This window comes from Mastigoproctus giganteus, chromosome 13 (genome assembly GCF_048544385.1).
Source record: "Mastigoproctus giganteus isolate SK-2022 chromosome 13, ASM4854438v1, whole genome shotgun sequence".
In the NCBI taxonomy this organism is placed as follows: domain Eukaryota; kingdom Metazoa; phylum Arthropoda; class Arachnida; order Uropygi; family Thelyphonidae; genus Mastigoproctus; species Mastigoproctus giganteus.
In genome coordinates, this window is record NC_143587.1 from 112,550,600 (window position 1) to 112,575,254 (window position 24,655).

Here is a 24,655-nt window from a genome sequence, read left to right on the forward strand (position 1 = left end):
TTTAATTACAAATGGTTTGTAGCTTCAAAGGCTAAATGGGCCTCTTTGTCAGCAAATACTAACAGAATGGAGACGTTAGAGACAAAATTTTAAAACAGTTGTGTGCGTGGGCATGAGGTTGACGATTCAACCACTAGATTGGTGTTCATTGTTGCTGCATGGAACTGTATGTTATGCTTCCAGTGCTCTTATCTATTCTCAAAACAGTTGCTCCGAGATAGGGTGTAGTCCCATTCCCTTGCTGCGATTCATAGTTCTTGAATTACATGATATATTAAGTGACTCTAGCCACAGAGGCAGTGGCGAAAGTGTTGGGACTGGTCAATTACTTCATAGTCGCACTTGGCATTAAGGTCATGGTGGGTCCACCAGAAGTGTTCTACGATTGTGGATTGGTCAGTCTCAGCAAGGCTAATCGATCTATCGTGCTCTGCAAGGCCATCTTTAAGGCGTCTCGAGATCTCCCCTATGTAGCAGCTGTTACAGTCTTTGCAGGTTATGTGGTATACTACACTGCTGTACAAGAGGGGGCGACTGGAGTCTTCACATTGTAAACCAGAGAATGCAAGTGTCTACCGTGTAGCTGCATGCATTTCATGTTGTATTCTTGAAGGATTTTTGAAATCTGGCCCGACATCCCTGGATAGTAGGGAATGTAGGAGGTAGGTACATTGTCATTAGTTGATGGCGGTCTCGGGTGAATTGCGAGCTCCTGCGCTTGCAATAAGCATTTGTCCAATATGTGGGTTGGATAGTCACAATTGACCAAGTCTGTCTTCGTTGCACCTAGCTTCATCTGTGCTGGAGTGGCTCAAAGACCGGGAGAACAGGGTGTGGGCAGTGCTGTTGAGATGACTTGGGGTGTGGCCAGATCTGTAGTTGGTGAACTAACTGCACCACATTGGCTTGTGGTATACTGGGGGGCTTAGAGGGGAACAGGTATCCTGTGTGTTCTCTTCAAGACGCCTGGTCAGTGTGAAGAGGAAAAGACCAAACCCTCCAGCATATGACAGCACGACAAAACAAATGGCTCTCAGTCCCCAGCAGCTTTCACTCTCCCTCTTACGGCAGCAAGAGGATCAGAGTGGAAGCAGAGGGTGTAACATAAGATCACTCATCGGTGAAGACAGGATATTAGAGCTGGAAAAGGAATTAGAAAATGTGAATTGGAATATCATCGGTTTGGCTGAAACAAGAAGAAGAAATGAATCACTTATAAGTTTATCAAGTGGAAATCTGCTGTACACCAATGGAAACAGTGAAAGGAGTGAAGGTGGAGTTGGGTTTCTGGTCCATAAAGATTTTAAAAACAACATTTTGGAATTCAAAAGTACATCACCAAGGGTGTCAAGACTAATATTCAAGATTTCTAAGAGGTACAAGCTAAAGATTATAATGATTTATGCGCCAACATCGAGCCATGATGATGATGAAGAGGTTGAAGAAATGTATACCGAAATTGAGAGTCTTCTAGATGAGCACAAAACTCACTACACTATTATTATGGGAGACTTCAATGCTAAGGTTGGAAAAAGACAAAACAGCGCAGAAAGGGGAACAATAGGAAATTTTGGAATTGGTGAAAGAAATAAAAAAGGTGAAAGACTTGTGGAATTTGCAGAATCTCAAGAACTGTCAGTAATGAACACTTTTTTCAAGAAAAGGGTGAACAGAAAGTGGACATGGAAGAGTCCAAATGGATTAACAACTAATGAAAACGACTTCATCCTCACTAACAGAAGATATATTGTGAATGATGTTACCGTCCTGAATAAGGTAAATGTTGGAAGTGATCACAGAATGGTAAGATGTACACTTGATATAAATGTAGGAAAGGAAAGGAAAAAACTGACTCGATTAAATAATACAAAGGTCTTTGAGATAACAGAAGAGGAGAAAAAGCAGTATGTACTGGAACTTAAGAACAAGTTTGAGCTTCTGCAGACGGCTAAGGACCAGGATATCGACGAGGAATACTACAAATTTCTGAAAGTGATAAAGCCCAAGAAACCTATAGGGAAAAGAAATCCAAAGAAGAAAAAATTAGTCAAGAAACACTTGTCATGATGAACCAAAGATGACAAATGAAGAGCAAAAAAAACACAAAGCCATTAGAAAGACTCAGAGAGGACATAAGAAGATTTAACACAAGAAAAGTAGAACAAACATTAAGGGAAAACAAAGGATTTAAATCAGCAGCCATGAGCAGTAATACAGAAAGACAAATGATACTGAAACTGAAGAATAGCGATGGTGTACTTATAAACAGCAGAGAAGGCATAATTCAAATAGCAGAAGACTACTATAGAGAATTATACAAGGAGCGAGGGAATGATGCCAGCTGTGGGGAAGATCGATTGCAAAGTAGCATCACATACGACATACCCAATATTCTTCCTGATGAGGTAGAACATGCATTGAAGAAAATGAAGAATCAGAAAGCTCCGTGGGAAGATGAAGTTACTGTAGAGTTGTTAAAATTGGGAGGAAGAGACATACCACAAAAACTGGCAAGGCTCTTCACAAAGTGCATTAGAAAAGGTGAGATGCCTAAGCAATGGAATAATGCAATCATAGTTTTGCTGCATAAGAAAGGAGATAAATCAGAAATTGGAAATTATAGACCAATTAGCTTGTTATCCCACATCTACAAGTTCTTCACAAGGGTCATTACTAACAGATTAGAAAGAATACTTGATGAGAATCAACCGAAAGAGCAAGCTGGCTTTAGGACAGGATTCTCAACAATGGATCACCTTCACGTAATATCACAGCTAATGGAGAAAGCAAATGAATATAAAACGCCATTATGCCTGGCATTTGTGGATTATGAAAAGGCATTTGACTCCATACAGCATAAGGCAATGTTTTGGACACTGGAAAGACAAGGCATAGATACCCCATATATTATGATTTTGAAGAAAATATATGAGAGTGCTACCTCCTTTATTAGACTAGACAAAGACAGTAGGAAATTTAAAATTGAGAAAGGAGTTCGACAAGGAGACACAATATCTCCGAAGCTGTTTACTGCTGCCCTTGAGGAAGCTTTCATAAGATTAGACTGGTCGCAGAAAAGAGTCAATGTGAACGGAGAGTACCTAAACCATTTACGATTTGCAGATGACATTGTGGTCATAAGCCACGATCCCAAAGAATTAGAGGAAAATCTTAATCAGTTATGCACAGTTAGTAAGGATTTTGGACTAAAGATGAATATGGCTAAAACAAAAGTAATGATGAACAAGTATGCCACGGAAAGGGAAATAATGATTGAAGGAGCAGTAATTGAAAAGGTGGAGTCATATACTTATCTGGGACAAGATATTAGCTGTAATAATGATAAATGGCTGGAAATCAAGAGAAGAATAAATTTTGGATGGATAGCATTCAGGAAGTATAGTCACATACTGAAGAGCAATATCCCAGTTTGTCTGAAACGTAAAATAATGAACCAATGTATACTCCCCACCATGACTTATGGAAGTGAAACTTGGGCACTCACCAAAAGAATGGAAGAGAAGCTGAGAACTACACAGCCAAGAATGGAATGAATTATATTGGGAATTAGACTGTTAGATAAGAAGAGAAACACATGGATTAGGCAGCAAACTCAAGTAAAGGACATTCTTATCAAAACTAAAGAACTAAAATGGTCTTGGGCAGGACACAGCTCGAAGACATGATGACAGATGGACTAAGAAAATAATAGAATGGTACCCAAGAGGAGCTAGAAGAAAACCTGGAAGACAAAGGTGGAGATGGATAGATGAAATTCATGAGTTTTTGGGTAGTAAATGGATGGCCAGTGCTCAAAACAGAAGGAACTGGAAAGTTGCTGGAGAGGCCTTCATCCTGCAGTGGATTGAAAATGGCTGATGATGATGATACTGAGGTTTCCAGGTGTGAGCACGTTTTGCCAGGACATCCAAGAATGGAAGGGATCCGTCCATTTCTAACTCTAAAGTGAACTGGATGAACATTGACAAGGAATTGAGGTACTCCAGTAATGATGTTTCAGAACCATGTGGGATGACGGTGAAGATGTCATTGACGTATCTGCACTATATTGTAATAGGTAATGGTGGGTTTAGCAATATCTGTTCTTCCAATTCTTCCATGTGAATGTTGGCCACGATGGAACTAACAGGAGCACCCATGGCAGTGCCGTGCACCTGCTTATATAAGGAATCTTCAAAGGTAATGATGCTGCCTATTAAACACAGGTTGAGGGCAGTACAGATGTCGTCAGTGGACAGTAATGTTCTGCTTGGTGGGTTTGGGTCATTCTCCAGAAGCCTCTTGGCAGCTTACGGCCTGTTTTTTTTTATGAGAACCCCAAACACGAGAGGTATTATAACCTATAGTACTTAGTACCGTGCTTGGGTTGGAGGTTGAGAAGACGAAAGAAGATATTTGTTGATATTGGACTTGAACTTCTGTAGATTGTAATTTTCAGGAAATACGTATGAAGGAAGGTTGTTCCAGAAAACGGCAGTTGAATGAATAAATGAGGAAGATGAAAAGTTGGTTCTGTGGGTTTGAAGTTGGACAGTAAATGGATGTCGGCTGGTGGCGGCACGTGTTCGGACTGTTTTGAAAGAGAGAGCAGGAATTATAGAAGCCAATTCAGAAGAACAGTGCCCATGGAAGTATCTGTAGAAGAGGCATGCAGCAGCAACAGTGCATCTATGAGAAAGCGAGTGGAGAGACTCTGTTAGAGATGAATCATTAATTAACCTAACTGCCCTCTTCTGAATGGAATCAAGAAGCCTGAGAGAGGTTTTGGGGGCACCACCCCAGATGTGGGAACAATATTCTATGGCAGGGCAGATTTGCGATTTATACAGAGTGAGCAGCTGTTTGGGAGAAAAGTAATGCCGAGAGCGAAAGAGAAAACCAAGTTTTTTAGATGCAGAGGAAGCAATATTTGTAATGTGCTTGTGCCAAGAGAGATTAGAAGTCAGGGTAATACCCAAAAGATATATATCATTTTGCCTAGAAATCGGAGTGTCACTAAAGATAAGCATAGGAGCAGAAGAATCCTTTTTGCGAGATATAAGACAAGATTGAGTTTTAGAAGGGTTGAAATCAACTAAGTTGTCTTTGCCCCACTGGAGAATTACCTGAAGATCGGCATTTAAGGAATTGGCAGCAGATTTTCGAGAACTTGAAGCTGATTGAGCTGGACAAGGTTTCTCAAAATGGAAAGTTGAATGCAATGTGCTATCATCGGCAAAACTATGGATAGGATTTCCAGTCAATGGAAGAAGGTCATTGATATACAAGAGGAAAAGAGTGGGGGAAAGAACTGAACCTTGGGGGACACCGGCATTAGTGGAGAAGTTAGAAGACAGAGAGCCATCTACCATCACCCTCAGTAAGCGATCAGAGAGAAAACTGGATAACCAATTACTAAAAACAGTTGGCAAACCATAAGATGGAAGCTTGTTTAGAAGACCTTTATGCCAAACACGATCAAAAGCCTTTGAGATGTCAAGAGCAACTACTTGTGTTTCACCGAACCTTTCCATTGAATTAGTCCATAAATGGGTAACATAAGCCAGAATATCACCAGTGGATCGACACTGACTGGATCCATACTGGCGATCGTTGATCAGACGGAAGTTTTCTAGGTAGTTTAAGAGTTGGCGGTTAATTGATTTCTCCATTACTTTAGAAAGAGTAGAAGTAATTGCAATGGGACGATAATTGGATGGGAGGGATTTGTCACCCTTTTTAGGAACTGGCTGGATATGAGCAAATTTCCAAGCAGAAGGAAAAACACCTTTGGAATAAGAAAGTGAAAAAAGGCGGCAAAGAATAGGAGTAAGTTCAGGAGCACAGGTTTTGAGAACAAGTGGAGAAATACCTTCAGGACCTGGAGCTTTCTTAGCATCAAGATTCATCAAAATCCTTCTGATATCCTTTTGATGGAAGACCACAGGAGGCATTGAATGGAGCGTGTTAGGAATGGTGGGAGGTGTTTTACCAAGATCATTAATACATGAGCTGGAAGAAAAATGGGATGCTAGCAGGTCAGCTTTATCCTTGGCTGAAGTGACAACAGAACCATCTGGTTTGGACAGAGGTGGGAGCAGAGATGGGTAAAAGTTGCGGCCAATAGCTTTGGCAAGAGACCAGAATGCTCGGCTACCATTAGGGCAAGAAGCAAGTTTTCTACTCTTAGCCTGTTCAAACTCTAGTTTGGACTGATTAATAACTGCTTTACAATTGTTGCGAGCTTTGGTGTAGGCAGAAAATGAAACTGAAGAATTAGAAACAAGCCAATTACGATATGCAAAGTTCTTCTCTTGGACAGCCTTAGCACATTTATTGGAAAACCAAGGTTTAGATAAAGGATGAGATTTTAAAGTGGAGTGTGGGATAAAGGATTCCATTCCTGCAAGAATAATTTTACTGACACGATCTGAGCAAACGTTGACATCAGAAGTTTTGAAACAGTAATCAGACCAAGGAAAAGAAGAAAAGAAGTCTCGCAGGTCGTCCCATTCTGCATTCTTGTAATGCCAAACAATACGAGGTTGGGAATAGCCATGAGATAAAGGTTCCATTGGAGAAGAGACAATCACCAAGTTGTGATCTGAAGTACCTAAAGGACCTCTCACTTCAACCTTGTACTTAGAAGGGTTGTTTGTGAGAAAAAGATCAAGCGTATTGGCTGTATGATTAGGATTGTCCGGTATTCTTGTAGGTAAATGAACAATCTGTGCTAGGTCATTAGTAATTGCAAAAGCCTCAGCATCTCGACCTGCTGGGTCGGTGTGACTAGAAAATGGAAGCCAGCTGGAGTTGTGAATGTTATAATCACCAAGGAAAATTACCTCACTGTTAGGAAAGTTGGACTGGAGAAAGTCAAGTTGCAAAGAGAGGAAGTCAAAGAGCTCCAAGTGATTAGTGGAGTTGGGAGAACGGTAGAGACAACAGATGAATTTTACACAATGAGGTAGAGAGATTTTAAGCCAGAGAAGATCAAAGAGAGGAGATTCCAAATTGCCAAGTCTCTGACAGGGAATATCAGAACGGACATATGCACAAGTACCACCTTTGAGGCGAAAGGAATCATACAGCAAATAATTTGGACATCTGTTGGACAGGAATTGATGTAAACAGGGACACAACATTGAATAACGCCATAATCTCGTCAGAGATTGAGAGCTCTTTAATAAGGTGAATGAACTCGCTGCTGTTAGTGACAATGTGGATGGTATTTCCTACAAGAGGTGAGAAGTCCTGCAATATATTTAGATAGTTCATGTGTAGTTTCATTGCAGCAGGATACAGTGGGTCAGAGAGGAACGCTTGGCTTATGAATCTTAGGCAGGCCATAAAACTAAGGTAGTTGGCAGCCTGTGGCATGAAGAATCCACTGAGTCGAAGCAGAAATTTTCGTTGCTTTAAACCATGCGTAGAATTAGACATTTAATTACATGTAATTCTATGTTTTAGAATAGTAAAAACATAATTACATGTTTTTGCAAGGTGCCTCTGTAGCCAGGTGGGAAGGAGCAGCAGTGCCTAGCACACACTTCTTGATTAGACCGGGGTTCGAGCCCATTACCACCAAATACGGAGGATGCGGAAAGGTCAGGGAATGACCACCGCATATCCTGGAGCAATATGGCCTTAGTTGCTAATGCTCCTAAAAACCAAATAACATAACAAACATGTTTTTGCTATTCATTTTAAAGCTATCGACTTCACCAAATGAAACAATTTCGTTACCAAAAATGCAATCTGTAAAAGAGTGTTATAGTGATTTGTGATAGAATTATAGTCAGATGCGGGTTATAATATAAGAACAGCATTATAAATAGAAAGGTATAAATGGATGTTTTGCAAGTTGTAAATAAGTGATAAGAAGCGGCGGTATAAGTCATGATTGGGAGATGAATGTACCTATTATTCCGCAACCCCTGCTGTCTTCACATCTGCCGCACAAAAAAAAACAGCGGAAAGAGAACAAATGTTTAGTTTGTTTTAGTGCATCGTGTGGGTTGTGTTCTGTCGCACTGCAGAAGAAATTTTGTTTCATTATTATGAAACAAAAATTCTTTCATGTTAGGAGTGGCAACTTTTTTTTTTTTTTATAGTAAATATGTATATATTTCTTTTTCAGAAATCACGAAAATGATTGATAAATGCAAAAGAGTTGTGCTTTCAATTGAACAAAAACTTGAAATTATTCGAAAAAGGTGCATCTGTTAAATCTTTAATGAACCATTATAATGTTGGTATCAAAACGATACACAACATCATAAAAAATAAAGTGAAGCTATTAGATTTTGTAGGCACATCTGATAGCATTAAAGGCATGACTATCAGAAAAACAATGAAATCTTCTGCATATGAGGACCTTGACTAGGCAATGATGTTGTGGTTTAGCCAATAATTACATAAACTCATAATATATATGGTGCGAGAGTACTGAGAGTAGGTGCGAGAGTACATGTGAACAGGCGAAGTTTTTACGGCTCCAGCAAATAGAGAAGTTTGTTTTTTTATTGACTTAAATTGGCATATTAATTTATATTCCTAGTAACAATACTTTAGTTTAAATTGAATTTAGATAGAGATATTGTCGGTTATTACTTAGTATCCGTAAGGGTATCAAATCCACGTGTGGATAGGTTTTGCAGCTCCTGTAAACAAAAGTTTTTAATTATACTTAGCCGCTTTATTGACTTAATTGTTAGATTAAATTATTTTCTATAAGTATCTTATAGACCTAGTCAAGCTCCGTGGTTTTTTTTGAATTTAGATAGAGCGATTTGGAAAGTAAATAATACCTCGTGTCCGTAGATTAACCGTTTGTAACTTGCCTCCATTGTTATATGATACAGCGTGTGCTAGTCTAAGGTTTAACGGAAAACTAGATAGCGAGTATAGTAGTAGTATCAATTAATCAGTAAAATTTATTAATCTTATTAAATTTCATTGTCAATTGAATTGTACTTTTTTAACTAAATAAATATAGCGACCTAGTTATTACAAACATAACATCATAAATTACATATAAGTTGACAGGGGATAAGAAAGTCATATAACATAACTTGGAGATAATATTCGATAACGTAATACATATATATAGTGTTATAACTGCATTGGGATATAGGGTTATATTTTATATTGGAATTTTATTGAACTTGAATAGAAATTATGACTCAGACCAGAGCTGCAAAGCAAAAGGCTCAAATTAGTGGAAGTGCTGTGGCTCGGGGAAAACTGGGGGGGGGGGGGTCAATTTCCCTCTGAATCACAGTCTATTGAAATGCACTGCTTGTTTGATGTTTGTGGAGCTATCAGGAACAGGACATGATATTGCCAAGGGGAGTGTGTGTGTGTGTGTGTGTGTGCGTGTGTGTGTGCGTGCGCACGCACAGTGTAAGGAGTGTGAGGAAATCAGGTGCCAACTTGGCATTGTTATGGGCTTATATGAGAGCTTGAAGGACAGGGTGGATGCCCTCAAAGGATTTATTTTGCATAAAGCTCTCAGCTACCCACATCAATGCCAGAGCTTGCACTTGAACATCATGCAATACAGAGGCAACCCCCAAGGCAGAATGTGCTGGTCCCAAAGGAACTAGTTGTTGTAGGTGCCTCTATCATCAGGGAAACAGGGAGCATATTATGCAAAAAGGATAGATGGAACAGGACCAGGGTAGGTCTGCCAGGGGCAAAGGTTGATGACATTGTAGGGCAGATGTCATCCTTTAAGGGCTCAAAGGGTGATATTGTTGCACACGTTGGCGCAAATGATATTAAGAGCAGGAGACCGGGAGAATTACTTAACAAGTACAAGACAATGCTGAAAAAAAAGCTGTGAGTTGGGTTGAATTTGAAAGTGTCTGCAATTCTGCCCAGACACGATAGGAGGGAGTATATGATGAGAGCCTTGTCGATCAGTTCGGCCCTGGAGAGATTTTGCAAGGCTCAAGGGGTAGAATTTTTCTCAGGCTAGTCTTACTTGTTAACAGGAGAGACTGCTTCTACAGATATGGGATACACTTTAATAGAAAGGGTGCAAGAATATTTGCTGATGCTATCAAGGCAGAGTTAGGTGGGTCGGAAAACTACTAGCTTGGGGGGGGATACACGGACTAATAGATTAACAGTAGCCGCTGGCAAAGGTAAAAGTGATTCTTGCAACTACTTCTGTTGAAATGCAGTTGAGCAGCAGCCTGCAAAGCAAGGCAATGGGAATTTCCAGGACTGCTGGGAGTCATAGTGGAACAAGTAAATACATGGACTGTGTTAGGATAACTAAGAGTAGAAACGGGTGCATGTACACCAATGCTAGGAGTATAGTTATTAAATTCGATGAGCTTGAAATACTAGTCACGACATTGAAGGCAGATATTGTTGGGATATCAGAGACATGGTGTCACACAGAAATAAGCAGTGCAGAACTGGAATTTGGGGAGTACAATGTGTACAGAAAGGATGGACAGGAAGGGAGGAGGGATTATGCTGTTAGTTAAGAAACACAAAATCTAAGGAAGTGCATCCATTTGATGTTGGTGGACAGTGCAATGTTGAGTTTGTTTGGTGTGACATAAGCACTAGGGAAGGAAAAATGAGAGTAGGTGTGTGTTATAGGACTAAAGAATCTGATGAGTATAATGAGCAACTGTGCAGAGAAATAGTGGGCCAGTAAATTAGAGTGTCTTATAATGGGGGATTTTAATTTCCTGGATATTGAGTGGAATTTGTGGGTTGGTCACTCTCACACTAGCAAGGCTTTTGTGGATTTATTGGATGATTGTTTTCTACAGCAGCATGTTCAGGAGGCAACTAGAGGGAGTAGTAATACTCTTGATCTGATTATCGATAATGATTCTTCATGTATCAAGAATTTGCAGATAAAGGAACTACTAGGTGGCAGTGATCACAGTGTGCTGAAGTGGGATTTACTCCAAGAGAACTACCATCAAGGGTAAAGGGAAGGGTTTTTGCTTTCGTAAAAGTGACTACGGTGGTCTGAGACAGTATCTAAATTCTATAAGGTGGAATCAACTGATGATGTTACCAACAGCAAATTTAAAATGGGAAACATTCAAATAATACCAACAGAGAAATATTGTTCAAGATTTAGGCTTAAATGGATGTCAGATGAACTAATTAGACATGTGACAGAGAAGAAAAATGCATGGGATACATATAAATTAACACGTGACACAGAAGCCTATGATAGATACAAGCTGGTCTGTAACCAAGTCACAAAGGAGGTTAGGCAGGCAAAGACAGATTACGAGAAATCTTTGACAAAGGATGCAAAGAAAAACAGCAAAGAGTTCTTTACTTATGTAAACTCTGGAACGAAGAGGATGAATAAGATTGGTATTGGTCCACTTGATATCGATGGTTCAACTGTTGATGAACCTGCTCAGGTAGCTAACAAACTAAATGAATATTTTGCATCGACAATCACACATGAGGAGTTATTCAGGGAAGGGAATGCTAGTGGTGTATTCAACTCTGGCAGTAAGCTAGATAATCTTGTAATAACTGAGAGTAAAGTGGAGGAGAAATTGTTGAAGATAAACACAAGAAAAGGCACCTGGGGTGGATGGAAACTATTCAGTTATATTAAAGGCGGCAAAGGAAGTAAGCAAACTCTTAGCCATAATTATGAGAGCTTCCCTGGACTCAGGGGAGGTACCCATGGACTGGAGATGTGCAAATGTGACCCCAATCCACAAAGGAGGATCAAAGGGACACACAGGTAATTACAGACCTGTTAGTTTAACTTCTGTTCCAGGGAAATTAATGGAGGCACTGCTTAAGGAAGCATTGCAGGATCATTTAGACAAGACTTCAGTTATAGCTTGGACGCAGCATAGGTTTGTTAAGTGGAAGTCTTGTCTGACTAATTTGATTGGATACTATGATGTAGGCACAAAGAAACTGGATGCAAAGAGTAACTTTGATATCATATATTTGGATCTTAGAAAAGCCTTTGATATTGTTGCACATGGAAGACTGCTGCACAAATTGAGAGCAGTGTGGCATTGGAGGCAAATTGCTGCTATGGATAAAGGGATGGTTGAGTGGGAGAAGACAGAGAGTGGTAATCAATGGACACTGCTCTTCATGGACTAATGTTATTAGTGGGTCCCTCAGGGTTCAGTATTGGGTCCATTATTGTTTTCTGTATTTACAAATGATATTGATGATGGTATATCAGGCTTAATGTCCAAGTTTGCAGACTATATGAAGGTTGGCAGGGTTGTTAATGACACTAATGACAGTACACTGCTGCAACAGGATCTAGAAAAGTTGAGCAGATGGGCTGAGAGATGGCAAATGAAGTTTAAGATTGACAAATGTAAAGTACTACATACAGGAAGCAGTAATCCTAGAGTAACGTATCAACTCTGTGGTACCACACCAACAAGGTATAAGGTATGTTCGTGTCAGATGACACCTGGGAGTTTTCCCAACTCCGCTTGAGTTTCGCTGTATCGAGGACAGTACACTATCAAGCCAGAGACTTGATAGTGTGTGGGCCGTGGCTGTGCAGTGTGTGATATGTTGTACCCATTGTTTGACCGGCTTATTGGCTGCCAGGCCCCTAGTGGGGACTGACGTTGCCCATACCCTGCCACGTGGAGGCTAGCTGGGTGTATTCAGTATCACAATTGGATACATCTGGTTGTGATACTGGATACGCAATACAAATATATGATATCAGAGTTACTCTTTGCATCCAGTTCCTTTGTGACTACATCATAGTATCCAATCAAATTAGTCAGACAAGACTTCCACTTAACAAACCTATGCTGTGTCCGAGCTATAACTGAAGTCTTGTCTAGATGATCCTGCAATGCTTCCTTTAGCAGTGCCTCCATTAATTTCTCTGGAACAGAAGTTAAACTAACAGGTCTGTAATTACCTGTGTCTCCCTTTGATCCTCCTTTGTAGATTGGGGTCACATTTACACATCTCCAGTCCGTGGGTACTTCCCCTGAGTCCAGGGAAGCTCTCATAATTATGGACAATTTCCTGGGATTTCAGTGGTTAGGACCTTAAAATAAAAAAAAAAAAAAAAAAAAATTACGCACTTGGCATTAGTGCTTAATGGGATTGCTGTTAGGAAATCGCTGGCTGGGGTTGAACGCTAAAGAGATGTGTTAAAGGCCTAATAGGTCGGGCAAAATTTTGATGTTACTAAATTTAGACGTGAGGCTATATGCTAGATAAAAGCTAATTGTGTTTGTTGTCTTAGAGATTTAGACGAAACCAGTGGAATTTAGATGTTGATTAGAATTTGGCAGCATTGTTAAGGTGTATGTTGGTCGATTTAGTGAGAGGGGGAGACTGAAGACTGGGGGAAAAACAGAGTAGGGATGATAGAGTAGGCATCCCCAAAGAGGTCAGTGGAGACGAGCCCCACCAGGTGAAGTATGGGGGGTAGGCAGGGAGGAGAGGAGACAGAGATCCATCTCTGTCTGGGGATGGGGTTTTAAAGGGAACCAGGTTAGAGTACCCAGTTCAGATCGCCAGTGGCGTGTTGGCAGCAAAGCCGCAGAATGTCTTCGTCAGTGTCGAATCCAGTATGAAGGTCAAGCTGCCCATCCTGCTCCGGTGGTGGGATATGTTAGCTGGCAGTGGGGAAACCACCAGGCGAGTGGGTGGGGGAGAGACACATTTATTTCATTCATAATCTGCATTCTCACTCTACTTGCATTCTTTTTTTTTTTTTTTTTTACTCAACTCATTCATCTTTTTCTCACACACCAGGAGGGGATGCAATGATGTGTAGTGAAAATTTAAATACTAATTAAAACGAGTTAGTGTGTACTTAAATGTAGCATTTATGGTTTGTGGTTTTTTTTTTTCTCACACGCTTACACTTTTATTCATTCTTCTAGATATCTTATTTATTCGACTCTTACTTTCTGCACTGCACTCTCTGGGCACCTCAACTTACTGTTATTCTTCAGTTGTGGTGTAGGCCTAGCTGCAAGTTTTTTTGTTTTTTTTCTTTTTTTTGCAGGCCAGTAATATTTGTTAGTACAGTATATGTAAAGTAATGTAAGTTATTTTTAACTTTGTATTCTTTCGGCCAATTACATTTGTCCTTCCACTCATTCCCATTCACTCTTTCTTTCCCTCATGCTAGGTCACTCTTTCTTTCACCAAAACTGCCATTTATTCCCTTTTACCATAATTCCTAGTTCACTCAGTGCCCAGCCTATTCATTCTATCTTTCATTTTCATTCATTCATTCCTTCATTCTTCTTTCATTCTACATTGGATTCCCTTGCTACTAGATTACTGATATTTTTCAGTTAATCTGCTTCTCTGGCTGCCTGTACATCTCCCTCCCCTTCATGGTTACTTGGTTTGGTGTGGGGCCCTAGGTTCCTACACATGGCAGGGTAGTCCTGGGGAGTTTTATTATATCAGGTTTCTGTCAAGGTGCAGAATACTGCTGTCCTAACAGTTTTTAAGTCATCGTCTGGGCGTGGTAGGAAACGTTGGCAATTTTATTATTGATTATTGTCAAATTGCTGGGGGGCTGAATTGCCATTCTTTGGGTTGCTCCGTGCATTTCGAATACTTTCTGTGTGAAAGATATAAAAGCTTTATAATTTTGCTCTTCTATGATGAACAGATGTTTTGCTCCCCTGGGAAGGGGACCAATCTGTGCTATTAGCTCTGTTCTGGGGATGTCATATATTATACATTCATATAGAATGTGTGCGCAGTCTTTACTTTCGCCACAGGTGCAGTTTGGGTCATCGGTCAGGCCTAAGGAGGTTAGTTTCGCCTTTAGAGAGCCGTGACCTGTCAATATAAATGTTGTAAAAAGTCCAGGGGCATACCACTTAGGTGGCTCTGGGCTAACCATTGACACCCATGGCAGAAACCATTTGGTAACCAGACCCTGGTTTCCTGCTCCCACTTTGTTTGCCATAGCTCATGGAGCTTTGTGGCTATTCTTTTTCTTTCATCATTGAAGGTGTTGGTTGTGTCAAGGGCTATCCCCAGAAATTCTGTGGCTATGCCCTTTTTAAATCTATAATATAAGCCTCTTTTGGCTACTTCCAGGTAAAGTGGGAAAGTTCCGGCCAGCAACTATAGTGCAGGTGTGCTTACTGTGCGACATGCTCTGGTAATAGTGAGTAGTATTGTCCTTTGTATTGATTCTAATTTATTCCCATTTCTTACTATGGCCACACACCGGCTCCATAGATGATAACAGGTAGGAACATTGCATGGTATATGACTGCCAGGGTCTTTCTTTTGAGGCTCCAGTCTGCTCAACTGATCCTGGCAATCATACCTCCATAATTTCTCACTTTCTTCACCAAGTAGATCAAATGGGGGTAAAAAGTTAGTTTTGAATCAAAGACCACTCCAAGATATTTTAGTTCTGTTACCATTTTTATAGTGGTTGTGTTAATTTTGATTTGTGGACATCTGCTTATGTCCAAATTGCCTTTTAGAAGTATTTGTTTGGTTTTTTTGAGCATGTGCATTTGTGCCCACTCCTGCAGCTGCAAGAGGGCGGAGTTTGCTCTTTGCTCTACAACCACTCGTGAATTACCTTTTACAAGGGCGCCTCCGTAGCCAGGTGGGAAGGAGCAGCAGTGCGTACCACGCGCTTCTTGATTAGACCGGGGTTCGAGCCCGTCACCACCAAATATGGAGGATGCGGAAAGGTCAAGGAATGACCACCGCATATTCCGGAGCAATATGGCCTTAGTTGCTAATTCTCCTAAAAACCAAAAACAACAACCTTTTACAAGGAAAATCATGTCATCTGCAAAGGCCAGGCTTTCCACGGAGCCGAGATCCAATGCCAGAAATTCGTCCAGAACAATGTTCCAAAAGAAAGGGCCAAGGATTGAACCCTGCGGGCAGCCTTTATTCACAGGGTGTGTCAATTCCTGGAACCTTGTGCGTATTGAGACACTTCTGTCTGTAAGGTAGCTGTTTATTACCTTATAGAGGTTTTTTTGGGCATTTGCCTGGCGAAGTCTCCTAAGGACACTAGGCCACCAGAGTGAGTCAAATGTCCTGGCAAAGTCAGTGGAGATTGCCAGCATATATTTCTCCTCTGTGTTTTTAACTGTTGTCAGTAGGTGGTGCACGGCATCCTCCGTCGAATTGCCCTGCTTAAAACCGTATTGATTGTTGGAATGCAAACCTGCTTCTGTGTAATATTCTAGGGAAAATATATGAAAGACTAATATATAGCCCCTAGTACAGGGAGTAGGGCTATTGGTCTATATGATTTGGGATCAGTAGGGAGTTTTTCAGGGTTTTTGAGAATTAATCTTAACACAGCTTGTTTCCATATTTTTGGGAATATACCTTCTGTCATACAGTTATTATAGTGCTATTAATTTATCTGATGCTATTTCTGCTAATTTTTTTGATAATCTCAACCTCTAAGAGGTCAAAACCTGGGCATTTATTGTTTTTGGTTTTAGATAGTGCTATTTCTAAGTCTTGTATGGTTAACAGAGGTTCAATATTGGCATTGTCATATTCAGTGTTTTCTTTTATGATGTTTAGTTGGGTGGGGGAATGATTCCCAGTTTCAGTCAATGTTATTTACAGAATCCACCCAACACAGGGTTGGGGTTCCATCTGGTTTAACAGTAGCTTCTAAGGCATCTCCTCTTGGCAGCTTGTTGGTCACTATTCTGTAAACAACTTAACCCCGGGGGCTCACATCTGGTGAGTATGGGCTTAGCACACCCAGGGTCCTGAGCTGGATATCATCATTCTTCTCTTTCTTGGTGATTCCCTTCTGCTTTTGGCTCTCTCTCTCTCACTCACTTAAGCGCGCGCGCGCGCACACACACACACACACACACACACACACACACACACACACACACACACACACACACACACACAGGGTTACTCGGGAACTTTTTTTTTCTCCTGGTGCAGCATAAGCCTCAGGCTTCCTTGCATCATATGGATATTAATAATAATAATAACTTCCCAGGGGTTATTGTTTCCAGTAGTTCCCACCAAGTGCCTCCAGCATTCCCTTTTCTTGTCTCTTATGAGGGCTGAATACTGATTCCTGAGAATTCTATAAGAATCTCTCAGTGCATCCAGCTCATTTTGTGGCCAAGATGTTCTGGCTCTTTGAAAATGTCTCCTCGCCTACTTCTGAGTATAGTCAGTTTGGGGCACCACCACCAGGGAACTGTCTACTTCCTCGGTTTTTTCCGTGGTATAGACAGAGTTGCCGTTTTTGTTAAAATGTTTGTCATAGTCAATGTTTGCTCGTCCGGGCTACAGTTGCCTGATCTAGACCACTCATTTTCCTGTTTTTGCAGCTCAGCTGCTGTATGTTCTGTAAAAATCTGCCAGTTTGCCTGTTTAAGGTTATACCTTTTAATATCCAGCAGGGGGTGTTGGGTTGTTTGTAATTGCCTGTTTAGTTTGAAGGAAATGGCTCTGTGATCTGATGTGGTCCAGGATGGCTGTACACACCAGTCTGTGATTTTATAAGCTATTGAATTAGCGTCAAGAGTAACATCAGTGTCACTCTCCCACATGGTACTGCTAAAAGTTGGGAGGTTATTTGGTTGGTTTAGCACTTGAAAGGGTGAAGTGGCTATATAGTTTGAAAGTATCTGGCCATTGGGTGTGCCTGCTCTGTCTTCCGTACGGCTATGCCATAAGGCTGACCGGCAGTTGACATCAGCACACACTATGATATTTGCAGTAGGTAGCAAGTTTGTGACTACTTGTAGGTATTCAATGGTTGGGTTTATATCTTCCCTTGGTCTGGAATATAGTGAAATAATGTTAAACTATCCTCTGACAGTGGTAGAGAATGAAAAGGACCTGGGGGTAATTGTGCAGGCAGATATAAAGTTTTCTGAGCAATGCAGACAGTCTGCAAGAGTAGCTCGTGTCTTGTCAATGATATACAGGAATATTTTTAGCAGGGATAAGGAGGTGATTATCCCCTTGTATAGGGCAATGGTCAGGTCACACCTTGAGTACTGTATATAGGTCTGGAGGCCTCATTTTAAGTAGAATGTAGAGCTGTTTGAACAAGTACAGAGAAGGGCAACAAGATTAATGAATGGAATAAAGGGTTGCTCTTACGAAGAAAGGCTTAAGTTTTGCAAATTACAGTGTCTGGAGATTAGGTACCTGCAAGGTGATCTGAATGAGGTGTATAAAGCCTTGAATGGTTTGAGCATGCTCAATCTGATGCGATTCTTCCTCTTGCTCGGAATAATCGCCTGAGAGGGCCTAAATTCAAATTGAGAAAGACGGTTGTACGATAGATGTGCGGAAGTTTGTCTTTAGCCACTGGGTGGTTGATTGCTGGAACAAACTTCCATCTGTCATGGTAGAAGTTGATAGCTTAAATCGATTCAAGGCAGAACTTGACGAACATTTGGAGTGAGTGGATGGATGAAATAAGGGTGGTTTTTTTTTTTTTTTTGGCTGATGCTATGTAAGCTTGCTTTCTTGCATCATGTGCCTTTGCTAATGCTATATAAAATATGTTATATAAAATATATAACATATATATTTTATATAAAATATATAAAAAATGCTATATAAAATATATACTTATAAAGAAGTATATATATGAAGCGATACAGCGATATAAGCAGTTATACCCATCTGGCTCAGAGTCAACAACAAGATTGAACAACATGCATGACAATGTGATGTATGTTCCATCTCTCTCAGTGCAGTCAAAGTTACTCATCTGCCTTCCAAAATCCGTGTGTCTTTCAAAGTACAGTACTCAACTGTAAACAAAATTTTTCGTATTTTGATCTGGATTAACTGTAACTGGATTAGTTGAGGTTTTACTGTATTTATATATATTTGCATGTAATAACAAATGTCACCAGATTTTTTTTTTTGTTTTCTGCCATTATAAACTTCATAGCTGAAAAACTGCAAGAATAATTATAATGGTGGCAGAAACTTTTGTTATGTGGAATTAATTCACTTGTTTGTGCATGTAATTGTCTGTTTATGGAAGAGGTTATAGTGCCCTCAAACTGGTCACCAGCTTGCATAAGCACTGTGTGACCAGCCATGGGGTTATAATTTGCACTAAGTTACAAATTTTAATGAATAAGCATAACAGTGGTGTGCGCGTGCGTGCGCGCGTGTGTGTGTGTGTGTGTGGGGAGGGAGAGAGAGAGAGAAAATGCCATCATTTTTGTATGTATTCTTAAAGTTAAATGTAATTATAGATATGATGCCAGATCACTTTCTTAATATTTCCAGATTTTAAAGAAGTCAGATTTTATGTAGATTTCTATGTGGGAATTGGAGCATGTCATTAAGGGGAGACAGTGTCTGACTAATGTAATTAGCTAATGATGTTAAACACTTCCTAATTCATTTCACAAATATATGTGGTCTCAATTCTAATCTCAAAATGAGGCACCTCCTTAGCCAGGTGGGAAGGAGCAGCAGTGCGTAGCACACGCTTCTTGATTAGACCGGGGTTCGAGCCCATCACCACCAAATACGGAGGATGCGGAAACGTCAGGGAATGACCACCGCATATTCCCAGAGCAATATGGCCTTAGTTGCTGATGCTCCTAAAAATAAAAACAACAACAACAACAACATCTCAACAATGTCCATTTCCACTTGCAGTGTGCCAAACCCTATGTACTTTTTCTGACAGAATCTCAGTTATTGGTTGATTCAACTACTTCTCATCTCAGATGCCCAAATTATTCGCTGTATGATGCCTTTCGCCTCAAAGGTGGTACTTGTGCATATATGCATTCTGATATTCCGTTTCAGAGACTTGACAATTTGGAATCTCCTCCCTTTTATCTTCTCTGGATTAAAATATCTCTACCATTCTCCCAAATCCACTAATCACTTGGAATTCTATGACTTCTTCTCTTTGCAACTGGACTTTCTCCAGTCCAACTTTCCTAACAGTGAGGTAATTTTCCTTTGTGATTTTAATGTTCACAACTCCAGCTGGCGTCCATTTTCTAGTCACACCGACCCACTGGTAGAGATGCTGAAGCTTTTGCAATTACTAATAACCTTGCACAGATTGTTCATTTACCTACAGGAATACCAGACAATCATAATCATACAGTCAACACGCTGGATCTTTTTCTCACAAACAACTCTTCTAAGTACACGGTTGAAGTGAGAGGTCCTTTAGGCACTTCAGATTGCAACTTGGTGATTGTCTCTTCTCCAATGGAGCCTTTATCTCATTGCTATTCCCAACCTCGTGTTGTTTGACAGTACAAGAATGCAAATTGGAATGACTTGCGAGATTTCTTTTCCTTGGTCGGATTACTGTTTCAAAACTTCTGATGTCAACGTTTGCTCAGATCATGTGAGTGAAATTATTCTTGTAGGAATGGAATCCTTTATCCCACACTCCACTTTAAAATCTCATCCTTTATCTAAACCTTGGTTTTCCAATAAATGTGCTAAGGCTGTCCAAGAGAAGAATGTTGCATATCGTAATTGGCTTGTTTCTAATTCTTCAGTTTCATTTTCTGCCTACACCAAAGCTCGCAACAATTGTGAAGCAGTTATTAATCTCCTACCTATTCCTTAAATGCTGATCTTCAGGTAATTCTCCAGTGGGACAAAGACAACTTAGTTGATTTCAACCCTTCTAAAATTCAGTCTTCTCTTATATCTTGCAAAAAGGATTCTTCTGCTTCTATGCTTATCTTTGGTGGCACTCCGATTTCTAGGCAAAATGATATATCCCTTTTGGGGATTGCCCTGACTTCTAATCTCTCTTAGCACAAGCACATTAAAAATATTGCTTCCTCTGCATCTAAAAAACTTGGTTTTGTCTTTCGCTCTTGGCTTTACTTTTCTTCTAAACTGCTGCTCACTCTGTATAAATCGCAAATCCGCCCTGCCATGGAATATTGTTCCCACATCTGGGGTGGTGCTCCCGAAACCTCTCTTAGACTTTTTGATTCCATTTATCCAGAGTCTCTCCACTCGCTGTCTCATAGACGTACTGTTTCTGCTGCATGCCTCTTCTACAGTACTTCCATGGGCACTTTTCTTATGAATTGGCTTCAATAATTCTCGGTGAGGTGATCTGATACAGGTCTATAAAGCCTTGAATGGTTTGAGCATGCTCAATGCTGATGGGATTCTTCCTCTTGCTCAGAATAATCACCTGAGAGGGCATAAATTCAAATTGAGGAAAGACAGATGTAGAATAGATGTGCAGAAATTTGCCTTTAGCCAGCGGGTAGTTGGTTGGTGGAACAGACTTCCATCCCTTGTTGTGGAAGTTGATAGCCTAAATAAATTTAAGGCTCAGCTGGACAGGTATTTCGAACGAACGGAGGGGTGAAAAGGAAGTGTTTTTTTTTTTTTTTTTGGCTGATGCTGCATAAACTTGCTTTCTTGCATCATATGCCTCTACTAATGCTAATGCTCTCTCTCTCTCTCTCTCTCTTTCAAAACAGTCCGAACATGTGCAGCCACCAGCCAACATCCATTTCCTGTCCAACTTCAAACCCACAGAACGAACTTTTCATCTTCCTCGTTTATTCATTCAACTGCCGTTTTCTGGAACAACCTTCCTTCATACGTATTTCCTGAAAATTACAGTCTACTCAAGTTCAAGTCCAATGTCAACAAATATCTTCTTTCGTCTTCTCAACCTCCAACCCGAGCACGGTACTAAGTACGATAGGTTCTAATACCTCTCGTGTTTGGGGTTTACATAAAAAAAATAATAAAAAAAAAAATTATACAATAGCATGTGCGACATTATCACAAGATGATTAAATTGAAATTAATGTTTGCTACCACTTATATTTGAGATTTTCTATAGTTTTCAAAATGTTGAGAAATAACAATATTTTAAAAACTCAACATTCTGAAAATTCTTAAATAATGATTGAAAAGTAAAAATCTGGAATTCATAGCTAAAACTGAACGCTTACTTTTGGGCTGAGAATTAGAACAAAACTCAAAATTTTGATGAAAATTTATTCTGTGCACATAAACTAACCTCATCATAAGCAAAAAACAAATAAAAATGTGATGACAGTATCCCAAAATTCAATCAATGTGCTGACAGAATCAAACAGCTCATTTCATGTGCCTTTACTTTTTATGCTACTTGTATAATGACCGCTTAAGAAGGCGCAGTATAACCGCAGTTATTTTTGTGCCAGTAAATCAAAACCAACTGCTTAAGACCACCCATATGCGTTACTCTTCATTGGGTGCTGTGCCATAACACATTCGTTACAGTACCGCATTTGGGGTACCAGTGAATACGTGCTGATGCAGCGAACATGTTAAATAGTATTTTTACCATGTGAAAGCATTGTTGTAACTACAGCAAGCTTTGCTTGTGGAACTATTGTTAAGCAAAGAAATAAAAATGAAAAATAATTAAAAACTGGAAATTAAAAGAAAATAGTGTCTACAATCACCTTGGGAAGAGACTAACATGGAATTCTGCCATAATGATACTTCTGCTGCCTGTACCATAACAGAGAGACAATGCAAGTTCATCCTACGATGACAATTCATAGCATATGTAAATGCATACACCTCATACAAGAAAATTAATGAAAATAAAAGAAAGATAAAGGGAACCACAGGCACAACTTCATTGGGGAACATCCTGATAATGCCATATTTAACGATTTAATTATTTTATTTCTTTGCAAGCAAAACTTGTAAGTAATACTTTACATGGCCAAAAAGAAGTGTTTAATTTCAATTTAATCATAGTATATCGTATTATGAGGTTGTCAATAAATTGTATCCAATTCAAATGTCAATTTGAATTGGATACAAAAATAATTTAAACATGATTTCCTTAGATTTCAATTAAGCTTTTGACTTAGTTCTATATGAACAATTGTTCTATAAATTGGGGAGATGTGGAATTATGGGAAAGTTACTGTGGATAAAGAGATGATTAAATGGTATAATACAGTGGCTATAAAAGACCACTTCATGGACATGTTATATCTGAGGTATATCATTGGAAAATATAAGGTCTTGCATCTTAGTAGCAGTAATTGTCAAGTTAAAGTAAGGATTTCGAAATAACTATACAATCTGTTACAAAGTTCTTCCAATAGTGTAAGCAGACTGCGAGGATTCTGTCAATGATATATAGAAACATTGCCTGTAGAGAGATGATTATTCTATTTTATAAAGTAGCAGTGTGGGTAGACCACAGTGCAATTTTTTTCCAGGCCTTTTTCCTAAATAGGGTTTCAACGGAAACCCTATTTAGGAAAGATGTGGATGATTGGAAAGAGTACACAGAAGAGCAACAAGATTGTTTACAGGCACTCGGGTATATTCTTATCGAGAGAGAGAGAATTGAGTTTTTTGAACTAGGCATCATGCAAAGTGACATGATTATGGTATTTAAGGCCTTAAAATGTTGTTCAAACAATTCAGAGGATATGACTAACTGTAAAGATATGCTGAAGCGATCTAAATTTAAGGAGGGATTGGGCAAATACTTACAACAGATCAGTATATGAAGTTAGAAACAGTAGTATTAGCTAATCTCAGTCCCTCTCCCACTGATGTTAGATGAGCTTGCTTTCTTATATCATTTTCCTAATACTACAAAATAGGCTAATACTGCTGGATTAAGGGCAAGCTCATATGTAGCTTGCCCTTAATCCTAAAAATAGATTGTCCTCTGTTCATTGATACAGTTATGAACTGTGTAAATCTTTTATGAAATAATAGTGATTTTACTTATTGCCGGAAAGTATAATTAAACTTTTTTTTCTAATTTCATTATGTTGTATCCTGATTAAATGGATACTAATTTAATGAATAAGTCTATTAAATTTTTATATTATTGTTGTATTTCTATTATTAAAACATTTATTTTTTGGATACTAATGGATTTAATGGATACTAATTTAATGAATAAGGCTGTTAAATTTTTATATTATTGTTGTATTTCTGTTATTAAAACATATATTTTAATATAACATAAGTATATCTTTGCAATTTATACATTCTCATTTTCAGAATCTGTTAGATTTGCTCAACAAGTTCAAGTTGATGAAATTCCACTTCCAGCAACTCCAAATATGCCCCAGTTTCGTAAGTTTTGCTGCATTTTGATTATGACTTTTATTTTATCACTGCATAACTTCTCTTATAAAATTCATGCAAAAATACAGTGGAGGGGTTATTCAGCATTGCTTAATTTAATTAACTGTACTTTGTGACAGCAACATGAGTTAGCTTCTGTGGGAAAGGTAAAGTTCGGTTGTGTCGCTACTCAAGACGATGTAGTTAGAAGAGCTTTTATATCTGCTGAAGTGATTTGGAATAAACAATACCACATTCATAAATATTTGATCAAGTAAAATCTTATATAAACCAAATCATACAAAAAGTTTTTGCATACAGCATGAGTAAAAATTATAGAAATGATCGATGTGTAACAAGCTTCTGAGCATTTTTAACATAGTGACTAGTTCTTCTAATTGCAACATATTCAAAGTTTTCACTAAAGGTGCTAAATTATTGCATCAAGTGAAGCAACTTATCAATAATGTTTATTTGGACTTTCTAATTCATTTCACAAATATACGTGGTCTCAGTTCTAATCTCAACGATGTCCATTTCCACTTGCAGACTGCCAAACCCCATG

At 39.3% G+C, this 24,655-nt stretch overlaps 1 protein-coding gene across 1 annotated transcript in view; it reads left to right on the forward strand.

The window, feature by feature from the left end:
• LOC150076369 (uncharacterized) overlaps positions 1-24,655 on the forward strand; it is a 265,264-nt gene that overhangs the window by 94,187 nt on the left and 146,422 nt on the right. The window contains exon 6 of the mRNA XM_090388089.1: positions 24,025-24,099. Within this exon, the coding sequence (XP_090244215.1) occupies positions 24,025-24,099 (75 nt within the window). The remainder of the gene's footprint in view (positions 1-24,024; positions 24,100-24,655) is intronic.